The 23,026-nt window shown below is 40.1% G+C and overlaps 2 protein-coding genes across 11 annotated transcripts in view; both read left to right on the top strand.

Moving 5' to 3' along the window:
• CDIN1 (CDAN1 interacting nuclease 1) overlaps positions 1-23,026 on the top strand; it is a 186,522-nt gene that overhangs the window by 21,237 nt on the left and 142,259 nt on the right. For 8 of the 10 annotated variants that reach the window (XM_050953971.1, XM_050953975.1, XM_050953977.1 and 5 more), the window contains exons 2-4: positions 8,304-8,349; positions 9,222-9,286; positions 19,758-19,818. The exons of 1 other annotated variant lie outside the window; for it this stretch is intronic. In XM_050953971.1, the coding sequence (XP_050809928.1) occupies positions 8,304-8,349; positions 9,222-9,286; positions 19,758-19,818 (172 nt within the window). The remainder of the gene's footprint in view (positions 1-8,303; positions 8,350-9,221; positions 9,287-19,757; positions 19,819-23,026) is intronic. One more of the 10 variants, XM_050953976.1, reaches the window with a different exon arrangement.
• On the top strand, positions 14,343-17,544 carry LOC127051541 (uncharacterized). The gene is made up of 2 exons (XM_050953962.1): positions 14,343-14,788; positions 16,694-17,544. The coding sequence occupies exons 1-2, from the start codon at positions 14,631-14,633 to the stop codon at positions 17,439-17,441; spliced, it is 906 nt and encodes a 301-aa protein (XP_050809919.1). The 5' UTR covers positions 14,343-14,630; the 3' UTR covers positions 17,442-17,544.

The following is a 23,026-nucleotide window of genomic DNA, read 5'->3' as shown; positions in this document are numbered from 1 at the left end:
CTTAATTTAGACACTGAAACTGGTTTAAACCTTGTTTAAGTTGATTTAGCTTAAATCAATACAGTTGAGTTTGGCAAATAAGAACTTAGACAAGAACTAGTTTTTAGGGTATTTGTTTTTGTCAGGGAGTCACAAATGTTTTAAACCTTTAGTATTTCCCGGAAGCAACAGCAAAAAGAAGAGTAAGCCCCTTCTACACACAGCTGTTGGTGGCTTCCCTACACTTTTCTTAGCTCACAAATGTAGAGCATCATAGCATTTGCTGGGCCTGTCTTATTCTTGAACCTGATCACAGCTCAGGGCTTAGGAATAAGGCAGGCCCATAGATAATTTTGTGATAAGAACCAGCAGATTACAAAAAGAGGTAATTGATGAAAAAATTGCCCGGTTTGTTTATGCAACAAACTCTCCTTTCTGTATGATTGAAAACCCACACTTCATTAACATGGTTCAGTCAGTAAGACCAGGATACAGTCCACCCAACAGAGCAGATGTTGCAGGCAAATTGCTAGATAAAGTGTATGAAAGAGAAATTGAGCAGTGTGCAAAAGGTCTAGATGGTAAAATTGTTAACCTGAGTCTTGATGGGTGGAGCAATGTCCACAATAATCCTGTTGTATGTGCTTGTGTGACAAAAGAAAAAGGAAATGTCTTCGTTACAGAAACAATTGATATATCAGGAAATGCACCCACAGCAGAATACTTACAAGAAATAGGAATAAAAGCTATAACAAGCTGTGAAAAAAAAATTCAAATGTCTAGTACACAGCTTGGTCACAGACTATGCTGCAAATGTATCCAAGATGAGAAGAAATTATTTAGAAGAGAGTCAAGAGTCTCAAGCTAATAATATATGGTTGCAGTGCTCATTTGATGCACCTCCTAGCCGAAGACTTCAGTGTTCCAGAAATAAAGGCTAAAGTTATTGAAATTGCAAAATACTTCGTAACAACCGCTTTGCAGCAGCTGCTCTGAAAAGTAAGTGAGAGGAACCAAGCTAACTCTCCCCACATGACGTGTGATGGAACTCAGTAGTGGACTGCACTATATCAGAAACTGGCCTAATCTGATGACAGTTTGTGAACAAAATCGTGAAAAAATAGATGGCACAGTCACAGCCAAAGTTCCCAACATTGGGCTCAAGAGAAATGTTGAACACATGCTGAGTACCTTGAAGCCTGTTTCTGTAGCCTTGAGTGAAATGCAGGGAAATAGCTGTTTTATTGCTGACATTGTTGAAATTTGGAAGGAACTGAGCGAGATCTTAAAAAGAGAAATCTGCAATGACACAGTTAAATTACAGGCATAAAAAAAAGAATGGGACAAGCGCTATCTGCAGCTCATTTTCTTGCAAATATTCTCAATACTTGGTACCAGGGTCAAACCTTAACTGCTGAAGAAGAGTTGGCTATGACATGGCATTATGGAGGGATGATTGCTGGATGTCCAACTGTAACAAACTTCAGAGCTAAGGATGAGCCATTCAAGAAATATATGTTTGATGATGATGATTTAAAGAAAGTCACACTAGTGAACTGGTGGAAGTCACTTAAGCACTTGGATTCAGAGACTGTTGAAGTGATGATCTCACTTTTAACAGCAGTGGCTTCTTCTGCCAGTGTAGAAAGAATATTTTCTTCCTGTGGACTAATTCATGTCAAATTGAGAGATCATTTGGGACCCGAAAAAGCAAGAAAGCTTGTTTTTCTCTTCCAGATTATGAACAAACAGGAAAATGAAGGTAAAGATGACTGAGTTAGCTGCGGAAGCCAATATTTACTTGGCTGACATGATTAAATGAAATATTTAAAAAAAAATTACATCAACTATTTTAGTTCAAAACAATTTTAACAAAAACAAACCTGATTTTAAAAAACTTGAATGTTTAACAAAATTCATATGCTTGTTTTGTTAAAATATTATGTGTTTTCGGTTGAAGAAAATAATCCGGAATATATAACGTTGTTTTTTAGTTAAATAAAACAGTTTAAATGTCTGTCTGGTGATGTTCTCCTCATAATACAGCATGGCAAGAAAATCCTGCAAATATTAATGATTAACCTGTTGAATTGGAGATAGTTCACCACCCAATGACTTCATAAATAGCTGCTTTTACCTTAAATTACCTTTTGGTAAATGAAAAAACCAAACAACCAATCATACATTTTCTGCTATAGCTGTAAAACTAATCTGAAAAGTTTTCAAAATAAATCACTTAAAAAATGTACAATGTGTACTGAAACCTACACCTATCTCTGAGTTGTGAAGAATACATATTAAGGTTATAACAAGCAACAAGAAAGCACTTTGTGTGTGTGTGTGTGTGGAAATCCATGATTACATCAAGTCTTCCTGACTAGGGATTTAAATCAGATTCACCCTGATCGTTTGAACAAAAATACCTTCAGGATGATACTGGTAGTATCTAGCACTTATCTAGTAGCACTTCATCCAATGATCTCAAAGCACGTCACTAAGTGGTTAAGTATTAGAGCTGAGTGACCAGCGAAACATGTATGTACATTTGAGTGATCAGGTTTTACTGATGTGAATACTTGCAAGCAGCGAATTTTAATCTCAAAAGCTAATGTTTGATGAAAATGAATTTCTGATTGTTCAGTTACAAAATTCAAAATTGCCAGCTGGTTGATTAGTTAAATCAACTAGTCTGGGAACAGGTACAATATGAGTATATAACCTATATAGGGTCTATTTTGAAGATAATTGAATATATGCCACAGTGTTCACAAACTATTTGATACAAACGCCCCCTGGGTTACGCAAACCCGCACTTAAGGAAAAAGTTGTGTAAGCTATAAATAGGTGTGGTTATTTTGTTTTGTTTTGTTTGTTTTTTTTTGGGTAACTGTCAGGTATACATTTCCGACTTATGAAAAACTCGAGTAGGGGAGTGTCTGTATAGGAAAAAATCATAAAGAAATTACTATATACCAAATGAGACTTGCTATCTGCTTATGAACATTTTATGCTAGACTGTGACATACAATGCATGTCCATGCAGCAGAGTTTGAAAGAGAGAGAGAGAAATCCTACTTGAACTCCTATAATGGAGACCCACTATATGTGTGTGTTATGAAATTTTGAATCTGTTGCTTTGGATCTTCAAAAACAATAGCTTGGTTTTTTTTTTTGTATATCTGGTCTTGTTTGTTAAATTCTCAAATATTTCCTAAATGAATGTTTATCCTGTACTTTTGTGTTCTTAATGAGGTGGATCATTCTTTTTTTATAACATGACAGTAACTTCTCTTGTAGATGGAAATGAATGTCTTCTCTTAAAACAAAATAAAAAACACACTTTAATGTTTTATTTTTGTCTGTTATACATAGCACAAATCTTTTTCCTCCCCCTTCCCTCTTGCTAAAGCATTATCATTGTTGTCTTATGATGTACTTTGCTTTTTTGCAGGTTCCTTATCCATATGTTTGATGAATAGTTATTGGTAGAGACCAACCAAATTTGCAGTCCATTTTGGTCAATTTCACAGTCATAGGATTTTAAGAATTGTAAATTTCATTATTTCATATATTTTTAAATCTGAAATTTCACAGTGTTGTAACTATAGGAGCCCTGCCCCAAAAAGTGTTGTGTTTTTTTGTTGTTGCAACATTAGTGAAGGGAGGTTGCAGTATTGCCTCCTTTACTTCTGCACTGCTGCTGTTAGCCATGCCACTGCCATGAGAGCTGGGCAGCTGGAGTTGCTGTCCAGAAGCCCAGCTCTGAAGGGAATGTTGCCACCAGCAGTAGTGTGATGGCATGGTTTGGTATTGCCACCCTTACTTATGTGCTGCTCTCTGTGGGATTCTGCCTTCAGTGCTGGGTGCCTGGCCAGCAGCCACTGCTCTCTGGCCACCCAACTCTGAAAGCAGTGCAAAAATAAGGGTGGTAATACCGTGACCCCCCTCCCCTTACAATAACCGTGTGACACCCCCTCCCACCCCCCGCAACCCCTTTGGGTCGGGACCCCCAGTTTGAGAAATGTTGGTTTCTCCAATTAAATCTGTGTATAATATAGGGTAAAATTACACAAAAGACCAGATTTCCTGGGGGGTGGGGAGGTACATCATCTTTCACGATCCATGGTATGTTTTTCGTGGATGTTAATTTGGTAGGGCCCTAATTATTGGTTTGGAGTTTATCCATGCTGAATTGGTGTTTTCTGTTATGTACTGTGGTTAAATTCATAAAACGTGAAGCTGAATTTTTGGCTTCACCGACTTAAGTAGAACACACATAGGGAAAAGGGGTGTGTGAGATGGATAGAGGCAGAATCAGTTTTGAAATCAGAGTCTCTAAAGGGTAAGCTTGATTTATTCTCTGAGTGTGTACAGTTGCGGAAATCTTAGAAAATTAACTAACTAAAATGCTATGTGTCCTATACATTTAAAAAATAAATATTACGAAGTGTAATTAGTTTACCAGAAATTATCTGCAGCTATTGGTAGCATAGGTTCAAAGGGTTTTGTTTTGTTTTGTTTTTTGAAACCCGGCTGAATATAGTATTTAGCAAAAGACTGAGGCTATGGCTACACTAGAGACCTTACAGCGTCGCAGCTGCATCAGTGCATCAGCATAGCCATTGTAAGCCGACAGGAGAGCTCTTCTGTTGGCTTAATTACTCCAGTCTCCATGAGTGGCAGTAACTCTGCTGGTGTGAGAAGCTCCCCCATGGATATAGTGCTGCCCACACCAGTGCTTAAATCGGCATAAATTATGTTGCTAATTCACACACCTGAGTGACATAAATTATGTTGATTTAAGCTATGCTACACTACAGCTTAAACTGGGCCACAGACCAATCTTTGGTTCAGCCAGCACCCTCTATATAGAGCTGTTTGGAATATCGGAACTGATGCTAATGAAATCCTCTGGTCTACCAGATTCTGCATGGCCATAAACTAATTCTGTACTGTGACAATCTGTGAAATATAATTTTATTTGCATCAACATATTATCCCATAGATACTCCAAAAAATATGCACTGCATTCAAAATTTCCAGAGTGGTGTCTGTGGCTGGCAGCAACAACCAGAAGACTTAAAAACAAAAGCTGCTTCTTCCAGGAAATGCCCACTCTTTTTCTCCTAACGCATTTTATATTTAACTCTTGTACAAGATTTAAAGTTGGCTCTGGCATTGATTATTTATAGTTTAGTCCAGTAGACTCTGCATCCAGCCATGTATGCAAACAAACCTTTGTTCCCATAATATTTTTACATGGGAGGTCTTTGTGGCTGTATGTGAATTGGAGCCTAAAGATGACATTTCAATTTTGAAAATAGAAGCCATTTATGTTTCTTAGATAAGATTTTGGCATCTCCAAGTGTTGAAAGAAGAGTCTTTTGAATCCATTCTGCTGTTGTCCATAGAAATCCAATTTTGAAATGACAAGAACAAAAATTAAACTAATCAGGCATGGAGATAAAAGTATGGCATGAATGTCAATATATGTTTATACATACTGAGTAGAAAGTTCATTATATATGATCTTCAAGGTAAAAAGGTTAATTCGAGTGCAAGGTTGACAGCCTTGAACAAAGTCCATAAGTTGTAGATCCTCTTCCTCTCCCCTTCCCCCGAAAGCATTCTTAAATAGCCTCAGCTAGATAGTACAGGATCCCCCGCCCTGGGTTATGCAAACCTGATTTACGCAAATCCGCACTTATGGAAAAAGTTCTGTAAGCCAGAAATAGGAGGGTGTGTTTTTGTGTCTCCCCTCCCCACCCCCCAGTAATGGTTGAGTATATGTTTCTGACTTATGCAAAATTCGAGGTACGTAAGACTGAGAGGGAACAAACAGGAAAGTACAGTAATTGGGATAACATGGATAAGAGGAAGGGAACTGGTAGAAGAAAGTTGGGGATTAGGAGAGGAAGCAGGCCAATTGAAGTCACTAGAAGATGTAGAATATAATCAGAACTAATCAAAGAGAAATCTTATATTGAACATAGAATCAAGAAAAGGAGAAACAGTTCTCTTATTTAAATTGTGTGACAGACACACACTTTTTTTAGAAAAATAAATAATGGATCATTAATTTCAGTTCTTGTAATAAGATGTTGAGGGTTAATAAAATCATGAATTTATTTTAATAAGATGTTGAAGCTGATTTAAGGTTTCTCCCTACAATGTTTTGAAATAATTTGCGGCCATAGGAGACTTCCTGTTCCATCTGTTATATTAGTCTTTACTGGTTTTAATTTATGTACATATCCTCCATACTGTAGAATGACTTGTCACTTTAGCCTTTTTGTTTAAAGAAAAGTAGGATTTATCAGCTTAACGTTTTAAAAAGAAATCTTTACTCCTTGTCTTCCCTCCCAGTCTTCCCTTTTCTCTGTCGTGGTAGATGACACAACTATCCTCTCTTTCACTCACCGCCTCCCCTGGCCCATAATCTGAGTGTCATGTTGGACTCCACACACTCTAACTCTGCACATCTAGATGGTGCCCAAATCTTGCTGCTGCTTCCTTCATAAGATCCTTGAGATCCCTGCTTCACCACCTCTGTATGTCCACACCATCAAAAGTCTTGTGCAGGCCTTCACCATCTCCCATATTGACTACTGCAAACTCCTCATAGATCTTTCCGATACCCCTCTCATCTCCTTCTTTTCCATTCAGATCATTGCTGCTAAATTCATCATCCTTGCCTGTTGTTCTAATCATATCCACAAACCAATCACCTAGCAACATGACGCTCTGATCCTGTTAGGATCTTATAGGCTCTACCTTAATATAAAGAGTAATAAGTTAAATATGAAATTTTCATATGCATTTATTTACATCATTTGACTGTCTTGTAACTTTGTTAAATTTTTCTATAATTCTATTCAGTAATATTCTGTAAAACTGTATATTAGAGAGACTAATATCCATCTACAATTCTAATATTAAAATATAATGATATGACTGGGGCAGGTAAAGAAACAATGATCTTGTAGTAAAAGCCCTGTGATTTGGGAGATCTGGACTTTACTCTTGGTTCTACCTCATACTTGGTGTGAATTTTAGACACCATTATTTAATCTCTCTGTGTCTCAGTTCTCCATCTATAAAATGGTGATAATACTTCCTTATCTTTAGCTGAGGCGTTTAAATGCTACCATAGTGGGGCAATGTAAATATTTAGATAGAACATTTAAGTTTGTACCGTGTTAGGGTCAGCAATGTAAAACACAATAGCAAGACATAGACATAATGCTATTGTTAAATTCTTGTGTAGTGAACTGTATGAGTTAGCTGATAGAAGAATATGATTTCAGTCTTCGTTCCTGAATATCAGAACAATCTAAGATATGTCTTAGTAGATGCAGTCATGAAAGGAAAACAGTTAATTATTCATATTGCTTTGCTGTATTATAAAATTTGATTTATTGAAACTGTAATTTGTTCAAGTTGCATCTGGTAAGAAAATATATCAGAAGTAATTAATTGTATGCAAGATGTGATGAGCTGGATATATCCGCAGAGGACAATTGAAGACTGTAGCAGTGTGGTATTGATTTGCCTTTTAGAGGAAAAAATCTTGTCCCATTTCTAAATGTTAACAATTCTGAGGGAAAAATTCCCACTTGGGAAGAATGTTTTCCAGGATGCTTCATTGCCAGGTGTTTGACATTGAGTGGCGCCTTAGATGAATGAAGCTTATGGCAGCCTTTGGAAATGACCGACTCCAGGGAATCTCAGCTTCCTGCTGTGAAAGTTTCTATTTTCAAAGCACATCAGTTTCAGTGGGAATGTTCCAGTAGTCCCATATGCTACTTCTGACAGAGAGCTAAGTTTCTACCCTGAATATGAGACAGCTACTGAAGAGGTTCCCTTGCTGCTAACAAAATGAATTTCAATATGTTGCCAATGAACAAGTGGCATGTTCCCAACTGCTAATGGAATTTAACTCCATCAATTATTAATGGAAATTTGCTTTGTTTTCGTTCTTCCCCCTCCCTTTTAACTCCACTATGTGCTACTGATATGACTTTGTGGGTTCTGAAGCTGAAAAAGAATCGCCTAAACAGTGTTAGTTTGCTTTGAAACTCTTGCTATATTTTTCTCCCCGTCCTCATCCCCTCCCTCTCTCTCTCTCTCTCTCCCCCCGTCCCTCCTTGACCTAGCAGCAGGAAGCCTTTGTCTGAGGTGTTCATCTGGAACAACTTTTCCACACTTGTTTTCATGTTCTGTTAGATTACAGGGCAGCAGGCCTACCTTTGAAGCTCCCTTCTCTTTTGTTTCTTTGCAGTGCACTCCAGTAATTAACTTTGTCCTTCTTTTATTTGTTCCAGTCAATCGCAGTCCACTCTGCTGAGCATCTTCTCCCAGGAGTACCAGGTTAGAAGTTTTCTCCTTTGTGAGGGTTGACAGGTGCCTAATTGAATGATGAATGTCCCTTTATTTCTTTGTAATTGAACTGCCAGCTTTCTGATTGGTTTGGAGGATGTTCCCTTTTCCACATCAAGCACCGCCTGAGTCTCAGTGGATGGCTGCCAAGCCTACCCATCCATCTGTCTAATAACATCTAGCCTTTGCTTATTTGGTGGACCTGTAATAAATTATGCTAAACCATTATTATTCTGACAATAATAATTTCCCTGTGTTGCGTGGTTCCATGTGCTAAATGTTTGCTGACTTGCACTGTCAGTGCTGCTTTCCATTGCTGACAGAGATGATGATAAATGACCATTGCCGGAGTGGCAGAAGGCAAGAGAGGCAGAAAATGGAGTCATTTATCATGAGATGACAGGTGTCAGTCAAGTGGCAAGTCTCTGTGGAATTACTTTTTGTGGTTTTTCAAATAAGTTGTTTTTAAGCAATGCTCTTCCTGGTTAAAAACGGCAATTGAATTGTAAAACTAGAGTGCAGAGGACTTAGATGGAATTGAATTGAGGGGAAATTCATACAAAGGTTGAAAGAGAGAACAAGTTTTTCTTTGCCCTCTACAGCCCTCAGCAAACTTATTTAGATTCAATTACTATGACCTTACTGGCTTTTACATATACGGTACATTGCAGTACAGTCTGAAGACATTCTATTGAATAGATAGATGAAAAACCATTTCTATATAGAATTCTCAAAATATAATTCCGTTTCCCCTATAAGCTGAATACGATGGCCAAAAAGCATGCACTCAGACATTCATGCTTTATATGTCTGATGCGATACGTCATAAAAATCTCTGGTTTTGTTTTATTTTTTCTTCTCAGAAACAAATCAAAAGAACACATGCAAAGCATCACACTGCTGAGGCTATTGAAACTTACTACCAAAGGTATGACCGACCTTCCCATCCCACTAGAAGTTATTGTAGTACCTACTAATTGTAATTATAATTGAGTAAATCAGGTTATTAAGCTAATTTAATATAAAAATAAATTAACAAATAGGATGGTGGAAGTACCCCAAGATAATTTCAGTGAAAGATCCTTGAGTCAGAAGTCTTCTCTTCAGTTTTAGCAGCAGAATTTGTAGGCTTAAAGACAAGATGGCATGATTATATCTTTTGGAGCACATGTGTTAGTGTTATGTATTGCCTTATTCTGAAAGCTATAAGATTTACGTGCCAAGGTTGATGATATAAATTATATTGGTGAGAGAAAACTACCCAAATTGAGGAGGCCTGCTCAGTTATAAATGTTTTGTTTAAGTTAGACACTTTTTATTATGTAAAAAATTGCATATTAAATTAATGTATTTACCAATATAATGTAAACAGGAGTGAACTAAAACTTAAAACCACATGAATGTCAGAAACACCTTTTAAGGAGAAATGAAAACCTTTAATATGTCATTTTACTAAATAATTTTACAATTGTATGCATCTTGAGTTAATAAATAGTAATTGCTAACACCTTATAGTTTCTTAGTTCTACTGACTTTTCTTTAGACATCTCAATGACATAATTGGGGCATACTGATAACTGGTAGAGATATACAATTAAAATATTACTATGTAGACTGACATATCTGAAGAGCTTTCATGGCAAGTGAGATTGTGATTATAGGCATCTGGTATTTATGCTTTAATATTATCTTTATGAATGAGGAAAATAAACAAAAAGCTTTCATTTGTAAACAGTTAGCTAGTCTCAATGTTTCTGCAAAGTCACATATTTAGAACTAAGGACAACCTCGTACTATTAGACATGAAGGAAGAAAATCTAATGCACCATATTTTGCTATTTTTCTTTTGAAAAATAGTTGCACTGCCTTGTCACATTACATTGGTCACATTTTGCCTGTCCCAGTATTGATTCTTCTTTAGGGAGGATATTTGTTAAAAATCCTTCAAATTCACACTATTACTACATAATATTGTTTCTAATTAATTTTCGCTAGTACAGTTTCAGTAAATAACAATACATTAACTGTGACTGTTTCAACATGTTCTGAGACGTGTTAGTTATTAGAACACTTGAACCACTTTGTGATAAATGTGTCTCCAGATCACCCAGTGTAGTGTTTAACTATTTTTATTACAAGTGTCTTAGAGCAGGAAACATGGAACCAAACCTTGCTTGCCTTATATGCAGCAGTAGTTGCATTGGTGCCAGTAAGAAGGTTCATGTGAGTAAAGTCTGCTTTCATAAGGCAAGCAGGATTTGGCCCCATATCTTCCTCATGTTTTGTACAGTCTCAAGTATGTGCATATCAAATTCACGTGTCTGAAGCTTGATGGTAGTGGAAATGATGTAAAAAAAATGTTTTCTCCAATTATTTTGTCTTGTTAATTTAACGCAACTGCATAAAATACATTAATAAATCTACTAAAACATCTTGGTGAGTAATCTACTAATTTAATAGATTTCATGTGGGTATTTTGAGCTAAGTAAGGAAAGATTTGTCTGACTGAAGTAGTTAAATAGAGTGTGAATACTTGGCAGAAAAATTTAAATGAGGGTGCATATATTACAATTTTTTAATTGTAATATTTGAAGAAACAGCAAAGAATCCTGTGGCACCTTATAGACTAACAGAGGTTTTGGAGCATGAGCTTTCGTGGGTGAATACCCACTTCCTCAGATGCATGTAATGGAAATATCCAGGGGCAGGTATATATATGTGTGCTAGCAAGCAAGCTAGAGATAACGAGGTCAGTTCAATCAGGGAGGATGAGGCCCTGTTCTAGCAGTTGAGGTGTGAAAACCAAGAGAGGAGAAACTGGTTCTGTAATTGGCAAGCCATTCACAGTCTTTGTTCAATCCTGAGCTGATGGTGTCAAATTTGCAGATGAACTGAAGCTCAGCAGTTTCTCTTTGAAGTCTGGTCCTGAAGTTTTTTTGCTGCAGGATGGCCACCTTAAGGTCTGCTATAGTGTGGCCAGGGAGGTTGAAGTGCTCTCCTACAGGTTTTTGTATATTGCCATTCCTAATGTCTGATTTGTGTCCATTTATCCTTTTCCGTAGAGACTGTCCAGTTTGGCCGATGTACATAGCAGAGGGGCATTGCTGGCATATGATGGCGTATATTACATTGGTGGATGTGCAGGTGAATGAACCAGTGATGGTGTGGCTGATCTGGTTAGGTCCTGTGATGGTGTCGCTGGTGTAGATATGTGGGCAGAGTTGGCATCGAGGTTTGTTGCATGGATTGGTTCCTGAGCAAGAGTTATTATGGTGTGGTGTGCAGTTGCTGGTGAGAATATGTTTCAGGTTGGCAGGTTGTCTGTGGGCAAGGATTGGCCTGCCACCCAAGGCCTGTGAAAGTGTGGGATCATTGTCCAGGATGGGTTGTAGATCCTTGATGATGCGTTGGAGGGGTTTTAGCTGGGGGCTGTATGTGATGGCCAGTGGAGTCCTGTTGGTTTCTCTCTTGGGTTTGTCTTGCAGTAGGAGGCTTCTGGGTACACGTCTGGCTCTGTTGATCTGTTTCCTTATTTCCTCGTGCGGGTATTGTAGTTTTGAGAATGCTTGGTGGAGCTTTTGTAGGTGTTGGTCTCTGTCTGAGGGGTTAGAGCAGATGCGGTTGTACCTCAGTGCTTGGCTGTAGACAATGGATCGTGTGATGTGCCCGGGATGGAAGCTGGAGGCATGAAGGTAGGCATAGCGGTCGGTGGGTTTTCGATATAGGGTGGTGGTAATGTGACCATCACTTATTTGCACCGTGGTGTCAAGAAAGTGGACCTCCCGTGTAGATTGGTCCAGGCTGAGGTTGATGGTGGGGTGGAAGCTGTTGAAATCATGGTGGAATTTTTCCAGAGTCTCTTTCCCATGGGTCCAGATGATGAAGATGTCATCAATGTAGCGTAGATAGAGAAGGGGTGTGAGTGGACGAGAGCTGAGGAAGCGTTGTTCCAGGTCGGCCATGAAGATATTGGCATATTGTGGGGCCATGCGGGTGCCCATAGCAGTGCCACTGATCTGGAGATATATATTGTCATCAAATTTGAAATAGTTGTGTGTAAGTATAAAGGCACAGAGCTCAGCAGCCAGTTGTGCTGTGGCATCATCAGGGATAGTGTTCCTGACAGCTTGTATTCCATCTGTGTGTGGGATGTTTGTGTAGAGAGCCTCTACATCCATGGTGGCTAGGATGGTGTTTTCTGGGAGGTCACCAATACATTGTAGTTTCCTCAGGAAATCAGTGGTGTCGCGGAGATAGCTGGGAGTGCTGGTGGCATAGGGTCTGAGTAGAGAGTCCATATATCCAGATAGTCCTTCAGTGAGAGTGCCAATGCCCGAGATGATGGGGCGTCCAGGATTTCCGGGTTTGTGGATCTTGGGTAGTAGATAGAATAACCCTGGTCGGGGCTCTAGGGGTATGTTGATTTCTTCTGGTGTTAGTGTAGGGAGTGTCCTGAGTAGATGCTGTAGTTTCTTAGTGTATTCCTCAGTGGGATCTGAGGGAAGTGGCCTGTAGAATTTGGTATTGGAGAGTTGTCTGGCTGCCTCCTTTTGATAGTCAGACCTGTTCATGATGACAACGGCACCTCCTTTATCAGCCTCTTTGATGATAATGTCAGGGTGGTTTCTGAGGCTGTGGATGGCATTGCGTTCTGCACGACTTAGGTTGTGAGGCAAGCGATGTTGTTGTTCCACGATTTCTGCCTGTGCACGCCGGCGGAAGCATTCAATGTATAGGTCCAGGCTGTCATTTCGACCCTCAGGAGGAGTCCATGTGGAGTTCTTTTTCTTGTGCTGTTGGTGGGAGGGCACCCGTGTATCAGTGCACTGTTCAGTGTTGTCCTGGAAGTATTCTTTGAGTCGGAGACGGCGAAAGTAGGCTTCCAGATCGCCACAGAACTGTATCATGTTGGTGGGGGTGGCAGGGCAGAAAGAGAGTCCCCGAGATAGGACAGACTTTTCTTCTGGGCTGAGTGTGTAGTTGGATAGATTGACGATATTGCTGGGTGGGTTAGGAGTACCACTGTTGTGGCCCCATGTGGCAGGTAGGAGTTTAGACAGCTTACAGTCCTTTTTCCTTTGAAGAGAGGTGAAGTGAGTAATGTAGATCTCCTGTCTTATTCTAGTGAAGTCCGTTTGTATAGAAGTTTGGTTATTAATGAGAGTCTCCAGGTTGGAGAGCTCTTTTCTGATGTTTTCCTGTTTGCTGTATAGGATGCTGATCAGGTGGTTCCTCAGTTTTTTTGATAGAGTATGACATAATCTCTCACTGTGGTCTGTGTAGTATGTAGATAGCAGTGGATTTTTTACCTTTAGTCCATTTGGTATGATGTCCATCCGTTTGCATTTGGAAAGGAAGATGATATCTGTCTGTATTTGTGCAAGTTTCTTCATGAGGTTGATGGATTTCCATTCCATACGGCTAAATGCAGTGCCTTGCATGGTGTCAAGTATCAGAGGGTAGCCGTGTTAGTCTGGATCTGTAAAAGCAGCAAAGAATCCTGTGGCACCTTATAGACTAACAGAGGTTTTGGAGCATGAGCTTTCGTGGGTGAATACCCACTTCCTCAGATGCATGTAATGGAAATATCCAGGGGCAGGTATATATATGTGTGCTAGCAAGCAAGCTAGAGATAACGAGGTCAGTTCAATCAGGGAGGATGAGGCCCTGTTCTAGCAGTTGAGGTGTGAAAACCAAGAGAGGAGAAACTGGTTCTGTAATTGGCAAGCCATTCACAGTCTTTGTTCAATCCTGAGCTGATGGTGTCAAATTTGCAGATGAACTGAAGCTCAGCAGTTTCTCTTTGAAGTCTGGTCCTGAAGTTTTTTTGCTGCAGGATGGCCACCTTAAGGTCTGCTATAGTGTGGCCAGGGAGGTTGAAGTGCTCTCCTACAGGTTTTTGTATATTGCCATTCCTAATGTCTGATTTGTGTCCATTTATCCTTTTCCGTAGAGACTGTCCAGTTTGGCCGATGTACATAGCAGAGGGGCATTGCTGGCATATGATGGCGTATATTACATTGGTGGATGTGCAGGTGAATGAACCAGTGATGGTGTGGCTGATCTGGTTAGGTCCTGTGATGGTGTCGCTGGTGTAGATATGTGGGCAGAGTTGGCATCGAGGTTTGTTGCATGGATTGGTTCCTGAGCAAGAGTTATTATGGTGTGGTGTGCAGTTGCTGGTGAGAATATGTTTCAGGTTGGCAGGTTGTCTGTGGGCAAGGATTGGCCTGCCACCCAAGGCCTGTGAAAGTGTGGGATCATTGTCCAGGATGGGTTGTAGATCCTTGATGATGCGTTGGAGGGGTTTTAGCTGGGGGCTGTATGTGATGGCCAGTGGAGTCCTGTTGGTTTCTCTCTTGGGTTTGTCTTGCAGTAGGAGGCTTCTGGGTACACGTCTGGCTCTGTTGATCTGTTTCCTTATTTCCTCGTGCGGGTATTGTAGTTTTGAGAATGCTTGGTGGAGCTTTTGTAGGTGTTGGTCTCTGTCTGAGGGGTTAGAGCAGATGCGGTTGTACCTCAGTGCTTGGCTGTAGACAATGGATCGTGTGATGTGCCCGGGATGGAAGCTGGAGGCATGAAGGTAGGCATAGCGGTCGGTGGGTTTTCGATATAGGGTGGTGGTAATGTGACCATCACTTATTTGCACCGTGGTGTCAAGAAAGTGGACCTCCCGTGTAGATTGGTCCAGGCTGAGGTTGATGGTGGGGTGGAAGCTGTTGAAATCATGGTGGAATTTTTCCAGAGTCTCTTTCCCATGGGTCCAGATGATGAAGATGTCATCAATGTAGCGTAGATAGAGAAGGGGTGTGAGTGGACGAGAGCTGAGGAAGCGTTGTTCCAGGTCGGCCATGAAGATATTGGCATATTGTGGGGCCATGCGGGTGCCCATAGCAGTGCCACTGATCTGGAGATATATATTGTCATCAAATTTGAAATAGTTGTGTGTAAGTATAAAGGCACAGAGCTCAGCAGCCAGTTGTGCTGTGGCATCATCAGGGATAGTGTTCCTGACAGCTTGTATTCCATCTGTGTGTGGGATGTTTGTGTAGAGAGCCTCTACATCCATGGTGGCTAGGATGGTGTTTTCTGGGAGGTCACCAATACATTGTAGTTTCCTCAGGAAATCAGTGGTGTCGCGGAGATAGCTGGGAGTGCTGGTGGCATAGGGTCTGAGTAGAGAGTCCATATATCCAGATAGTCCTTCAGTGAGAGTGCCAATGCCCGAGATGATGGGGCGTCCAGGATTTCCGGGTTTGTGGATCTTGGGTAGTAGATAGAATAACCCTGGTCGGGGCTCTAGGGGTATGTTGATTTCTTCTGGTGTTAGTGTAGGGAGTGTCCTGAGTAGATGCTGTAGTTTCTTAGTGTATTCCTCAGTGGGATCTGAGGGAAGTGGCCTGTAGAATTTGGTATTGGAGAGTTGTCTGGCTGCCTCCTTTTGATAGTCAGACCTGTTCATGATGACAACGGCACCTCCTTTATCAGCCTCTTTGATGATAATGTCAGGGTGGTTTCTGGACAAATCTTTCCTATCTGGATATATGGACTCTCTACTCAGACCCTATGCCACCAGCACTCCCAGCTATCTCCGCGACACCACTGATTTCCTGAGGAAACTACAATGTATTGGTGACCTCCCAGAAAACACCATCCTAGCCACCATGGATGTAGAGGCTCTCTACACAAACATCCCACACACAGATGGAATACAAGCTGTCAGGAACACTATCCCTGATGATGCCACAGCACAACTGGCTGCTGAGCTCTGTGCCTTTATACTTACACACAACTATTTCAAATTTGATGACAATATATATCTCCAGATCAGTGGCACTGCTATGGGCACCCGCATGGCCCCACAATATGCCAATATCTTCATGGCCGACCTGGAACAACGCTTCCTCAGCTCTCGTCCACTCACACCCCTTCTCTATCTACGCTACATTGATGACATCTTCATCATCTGGACCCATGGGAAAGAGACTCTGGAAAAATTCCACCATGATTTCAACAGCTTCCACCCCACCATCAACCTCAGCCTGGACCAATCTACACGGGAGGTCCACTTTCTTGACACCACGGTGCAAATAAGTGATGGTCACATTACCACCACCCTATATCGAAAACCCACCGACCGCTATGCCTACCTTCATGCCTCCAGCTTCCATCCCGGGCACATCACACGATCCATTGTCTACAGCCAAGCACTGAGGTACAACCGCATCTGCTCTAACCCCTCAGACAGAGACCAACACCTACAAAAGCTCCACCAAGCATTCTCAAAACTACAATACCCGCACGAGGAAATAAGGAAACAGATCAACAGAGCCAGACGTGTACCCAGAAGCCTCCTACTGCAAGACAAACCCAAGAGAGAAACCAACAGGACTCCACTGGCCATCACATACAGCCCCCAGCTAAAACCCCTCCAACGCATCATCAAGGATCTACAACCCATCCTGGACAATGATCCCACACTTTCACAGGCCTTGGGTGGCAGGCCAATCCTTGCCCACAGACAACCTGCCAACCTGAAACATATTCTCACCAGCAACTGCACACCACACCATAATAACTCTTGCTCAGGAACCAATCCATGCAACAAACCTCGATGCCAACTCTGCCCACATATCTACACCAGCGACACCATCACAGGACCTAACCAGATCAGCCACACCATCACTGGTTCATTCACCTGCACATCCACCAATGTAATATACGCCATCATATGCCAGCAATGCCCCTCTGCTATGTACATCGGCCAAACTGGACAGTCTCTACGGAAAAGGATAAATGGACACAAATCAGACATTAGGAATGGCAATATACAAAAACCTGTAGGAGAGCACTTCAACCTCCCTGGCCACACTATAGCAGACCTTAAGGTGGCCATCCTGCAGCAAAAAAACTTCAGGACCAGACTTCAAAGAGAAACTGCTGAGCTTCAGTTCATCTGCAAATTTGACACCATCAGCTCAGGATTGAACAAAGACTGTGAATGGCTTGCCAATTACAGAACCAGTTTCTCCTCTCTTGGTTTTCACACCTCAACTGCTAGAACAGGGCCTCATCCTCCCTGATTGAACTGACCTCGTTATCTCTAGCTTGCTTGCTAGCACACATATATATACCTGCCCCTGGATATTTCCATTACATGCATCTGAGGAAGTGGGTATTCACCCACGAAAGCTCATGCTCCAAAACCTCTGTTAGTCTATAAGGTGCCACAGGATTCTTTGCTGCTTTTACAGATCCAGACTAACACGGCTACCCTCTGATATTTGAAGAAACTTATCTCAGTTTAGTGTTTTTTAATACTCCAGTTACTATAATACTAAAGTGCCAAGTACAGAAATAGTAAGCATGATTTTTCATCCAAAAGGACCTTAATTTCAGCGTTGTTGTAGTTTGTGCTGACTTTCTTCTATGAGATTTTCTTGCTTTGTCTCCAAGAAAGAGATGAACAGTCATTCTGCATCCTTGTGCAAGGAAGGCTTGTCTGAACTTGAGCCTTTTCTTTTTATAAATAATACATTATGTAAGTTACAGGGGCAAATTGCTTCTGCCTGCAATAGGGTGAATATCTACCTGCCAACTAGGAGGAACTGGAAGAGCAACAGAATCGACACCTGCCAATGATGTGGTTGAGGGTTAAGATAAGTAGGCTTGGTGTTGAAAGACAAATTTGCCATGGTTTACACTTGTAGCATGGCAGACTGGTCTGTAATAATCATTGGTTCCCATTGATGGAATGGTACTAGTCCTGGTTTCTTGGAATAGTGGTGCTGCTGGGAACAGGTAATAGTGCCACTGAGTGTAGGTGTCGATTTGTGCTCAACTCTGTGCACCTTGAAGTAATCTTGGAGGTGGGCAAAATTGGAAGCTGTTTACCAGAAAGACCCAGGATCCTTTTCAGCACCGTGAAACAGTCCACCTCAACACAGTGTGTGTCTTCAAGACAGGAAGTCACTAAGTTCATAATAAAGTATACACCAGGGCTGGAGATGCTTTTGGCCTGTAATAGATTAAAGAAAGTAGCTACTGCTGACAGTAGACTAACCAGGTAGTATGAAGTTATAGGATGTCAGTGTCGAGTAAGTGCTACTGATCTGAAAATTTGGGAACTCTTGTTTGTTTCACCAAAACAAATTATATGTTTTCATCTGTATGCTGGGGACTTTTTAAGTAGTTATTCATGCAACTGAAAATGTTTTTCCATAAGATGATCTTCTATCATGCCTGTCGTGAATGAACCTCAAAATGCTTTACAGATGCTAGAAATCACAATACCCCTGTGAGGAGTTGTAGGTAAATGTTGTACCGATTTCACAGATGGTTGAACTGAGGCGTAAATACATTTTGACCCATTCATAGCAAGCTGTTATTGGAGTCAGTAACAAACCTCAGACTTCCTGACTTTGTCATTGTCCCACCACTAGAAACCACTTTTCTGCTTTTCCTGGACACAGATTTTTTTTATTTGATTTGATTGATTGATTGATTTACCAGTATGGGAGGTTCTGGCAGTTTATCCAACTAGTCTTAGATTTTGTGCAGAGAGACAGTTGTCACAAAACTTATCTTCTGAAGAGGTTGCATACTACATTGCTTTTTATGACTCTTCTCCCACTCCCATCCTTTAGAGTGTAGCTATTAAGTGACATTTGGCCCCCTCACAACTGCCAGTGACACAATTCCTTCCCACCAAATCCTGAAGGAGTCCTCTAGGCACGAATGCAATATAAACATCAAACAATAATGATAGGAGGCAAAAAGGCAGTCTAGTCAGTGTGATGGGGTGGTCAGAAACTTCATCACCCGTACGTACAGCTCTGACCATAAAGTGCCTTTCTTTTCATTTTGTAGCATTCGTTTGATATTGTTAATCTAAATACAGAAAGCTTACATCACAGCTGTGAGACTGCTGCCTAACTGGTAAAATGAGTAGTTGTATTTGCATATTTTTGCCCACATGCACAGTAGCTACATAATGTTGCATGCATATGCATTTGAAGATAGTGTTGAGCTCCAAATCTTCATTGTGGATTGTAGAGATTTCTTGTGTTATGTCTCTTTTAATAATACAGATATAATTTGTTTATATGGCATTCAGCCAAAAATACAATTTTGAAAGATTATTTTCTTGGCTTACTTGTTGTATTTTTAATAAGTACTTAACTGAGATTGATATATCTTACACATCTGCAGGAGGGAACCATGGAAAGTTAATGATAGGGAATCTTTTGGTGATAAGTATTATAAACTATCAAAGTAGTGTTTTCTAGCCAGGCTGTGTGTGGCATTTGCCCGAGAGAAAGTGTCCCCTGTGTATTTCTAACATGTTGAAGATGGCCTTTTCTTGCCACTGCAGATTTACCTGGCTTTGTCTTGTCTAGGTACCTGAGTGGGGTGATGAAAAATGCAGGTGCCCCTGTACTACTGGAGCTAGCCAATGAGGTAATCATTTTTTAAAATCTTCCTGTGTAAAACCTAAGGGGCATATCTATAGGGATTTGACTTAGAAATGTAATTAACCTAAAAAAATGGTTTCAAGGCACATTAGACATATGAAATTGTTCCCAAGTCTGTTAGTACTTCCAATAATTGGACAAAGAGCCCCATTTATTAATAAATCAGTTAATGTAATTAGTCTCTACAAGGCAAATGTGTAAGAGGCTTCTGGAATTTTTATTTTGTTGAAAAATTTAAAGAAACTGAGTAAAACAAGTGCTGTTTAACATGCTAGTTTATTTTTAAAATACCCATATTGATTAAAGACATGTAGACTAATAACATGATTTGAGTTTCTTGTTTAAACTCTCTCCTTCTTTCCCCAACCCCCTCCAAATCCATGATTTTATAGTTAAGGGTTAAAAGCAATTCATTTCCTTGACTCTTCTATTTCCATTTATACAAATTAGTGGAATGGCTAAGGAAGACAGATTAATATGAAGCAATTAAGCAAATTAAACACTCAATATATCAATATCTTTGAAAACTTTGTGTACCAGAAGTTTGGTACACTTGCCACTTCAATGAGATAGTAACTAATTTATTGATATTGTTTGGTAACTATGGTATGAATCTGTTTGGGATTTGTTTTCATTAAAAAAAGTGTGTTCCAATAGTTACTTTGAATGAAGATATAAAAAGTTCATAATAGTGGTAATGAGCCTACTAGAAAAAATGAAATATCAAGCCCTTAAACCAGCAGTTTGCAAACTTTTTGAACTGAGTCATGTGTCTCTTCTTCCTCCCCTCCTCCGCCCTCTTGAGTTACAATTTTTGGTTGTGCCCCTCAACCCAGGCAAAAATAGGTACATGCAAAAGTATGCATGATAGATTTATTACTAGGCTAATGGAGACCTTAGCACAGCTGTAATTAAATTACCTGTAAGTTTCAAATACACAGATACTTACCAATGGCACAGCCAAGTCTTCCTCAGCAGTGTGCTGCTTCTACCTTGCAATCAGGCTTCACCACTAGGGCAGGGCCAATACCTGGCCCTCTCCCTTCAGATTTTCAGGGTGGGGGAAGGTATGTGTGACTATTTCTGGGGACGGAGCCAGTGCTGGATGCAGAGGCTGCCATGAGTGGAAATTGGCGCAGCTGCAGCATATGTTGACAGTGACCCAAAGGTGATTGGCCTACTGAGGTGAATCAAGGGATGAAGGTGGCACTTCCTCCCTATCTCCTGTGGGGACTGACCAAGCCCTAGGGTGACCAGATGTCCTGATTTTGTGGGAACAGGCCTGGCTTGGGGGGCTTTTTCTTATATAGGCGCCTATTACCCCCCCACCTCGTCCTGATTTTTCATACTTGCTATCTGGTCACCCTACCAAGCTCTGCTGTGTGGGGCTGCCACAAGCCACCTGGCATTGCCACTTGCCTGCCCCCAGCCCCTGCAGATGTTTTTCCATGCCCCACAGTTCGAGGCACCTCTGCCTTAAACTCTGAAGTATTTATTTACAATAATAGCAATACAATATCTGATTTGACTTGGAACTGCTTGTGGAACCCTCAAAGGGATAGAATGATATGTATGCTGTTTTTGTGTTGCACTTTAATAGAAAACATAGGAGTAAGGCAGAAAATGAGTGTTTGCATTAAAAATGATGTGACACTATGAACATTAAGTGTTGCAATAGCAGCAAGTTCTACATATTATATTATCAAGAAAGGATGGCTTATCTTTCAGTTTCAGTCTCTTGTACATTGCTGCAGTCAGCAAATGAGCCATTACCGATCAGTTACTAGCAGGTTTTAATGGTCTATGAAGTGTCTACACACCCCGATGATACAGTTAACATATAATAAGAGATTTACCTTATATTATTGGCAAAGCATGCCTTTTTGCTATTTGTGAAAGCCAAAGGCTTTAAATGTATTCTGTCCTATTTGAATGAAGAAATAATTGGTTTAGCAAGAATTTTTGGTAAATTAACTGGGTTTGCTATATTGCATGAGAACTATCACAAAAGAGCATCTCATCAGAGCAAAGTAATACAGTGTTAGTGTTCTTAATTTTTATATATTTTGTTTGCATTTCTTCTTCTACCCATGATATTCCCATTCACTCACAGATGATGCATATAATTTCTGATTCTAGAAACCTCCCTTTACCCATATTGTACTAATGCACCTTTGCAATTCAGATAATTTTTTCTTTAGATCAGAAATAAATAAAAAATTATAGAGAAAGGGAAGTTCTTTAAATAACTTATTTGTTAGCTGTACAGTAAGGTACATAAGAAAGACAGTGTTTTCTGTTGGGTGTTTTTGTTTTTGTTTTTTGTTTTGGTGTGTGTGTGCGTGTGCGCTGCCTAATGCATTAGGGAACTGTGACAATAACTGGCACCATGTTACTGCTTCCAAACAATCAAGCTGCCATTTTTATGTGATAGTTAATATTTAAATGACATGATCTTGCATCTGCTGACAATTGACGTAATAGTAATACTTTATGAGTCAATATATATTTAATCAGTGGAAACTGTAAAAACTGATGAGAAATATATTACATAGGTACATTACAGTATATAGCAGCTCTGGTGAATAAGAACAGTTCCAATTATTTTTTTGAGGCTATGTGAGGCTCTTTTAAATTTTTATAAATTATGTGCAGACATCTTTACATTGTACATGTACTGGAACAATACTAAACAATTTTTAAAAAATCTTTTTTTGTTAGGAATAGTAAAATTAGTCACACTAGTCTCTACATATAAATACTTTCAAGTGAGATTTGAAGCGCTCTGAATTTTACTTACATGCTAAATTCTGACATGAAGCTTGATGGCCCTATTTCAGAGAAAGATGGACACATGATTAATATGAAAATTAGGGAGATGCAAGTACCTGAACTAATAAGGTAGTCCTTATTCAGGCTGGACTGCCTTCAGTAATTTCACCATTTTTCATGTGTCAGCTCTGATGTGGGTTACTGGAAATAAGCAGCCCTGTGGAAGCATTTCTTTCTACTTGGGGAGTTTAAGGACATCCAAGTACATACATATTTGATAAAAAGCTATATGTACAAATGAAGCCAGCCTTTTTGTCTAGTTACTAAATCAAGATAAAAATTTTGTGAGAATACTGGACTTGAAAACCTGTCAAGAAAAATTCATTGTGATAATATATGAGTAAGGTTTGCTGTCTTATGGT

Source organism: Gopherus flavomarginatus, chromosome 5 (assembly GCF_025201925.1).
Source record: "Gopherus flavomarginatus isolate rGopFla2 chromosome 5, rGopFla2.mat.asm, whole genome shotgun sequence".
Classification (NCBI taxonomy): domain Eukaryota; kingdom Metazoa; phylum Chordata; order Testudines; family Testudinidae; genus Gopherus; species Gopherus flavomarginatus.
The sequence above is the reverse complement of the archived record's forward strand: the minus strand, read 5'-3'. Positions and strand labels throughout refer to the sequence as shown.

Coding starts and splice junctions, on each gene's coding strand:
- LOC127051541 (XM_050953962.1), top strand. CDS start 14,631: ATGGGTTGTAGATCCTTGATGATGCGTTGGAGGGGTTTTAGCTGGGGG. Junction 14,789..16,693: donor ATCTGTTTCCTTATTTCCTC/GTGCGGGTATTG, acceptor CAACAGAGCCAG/ACGTGTACCCAGAAGCCTCC.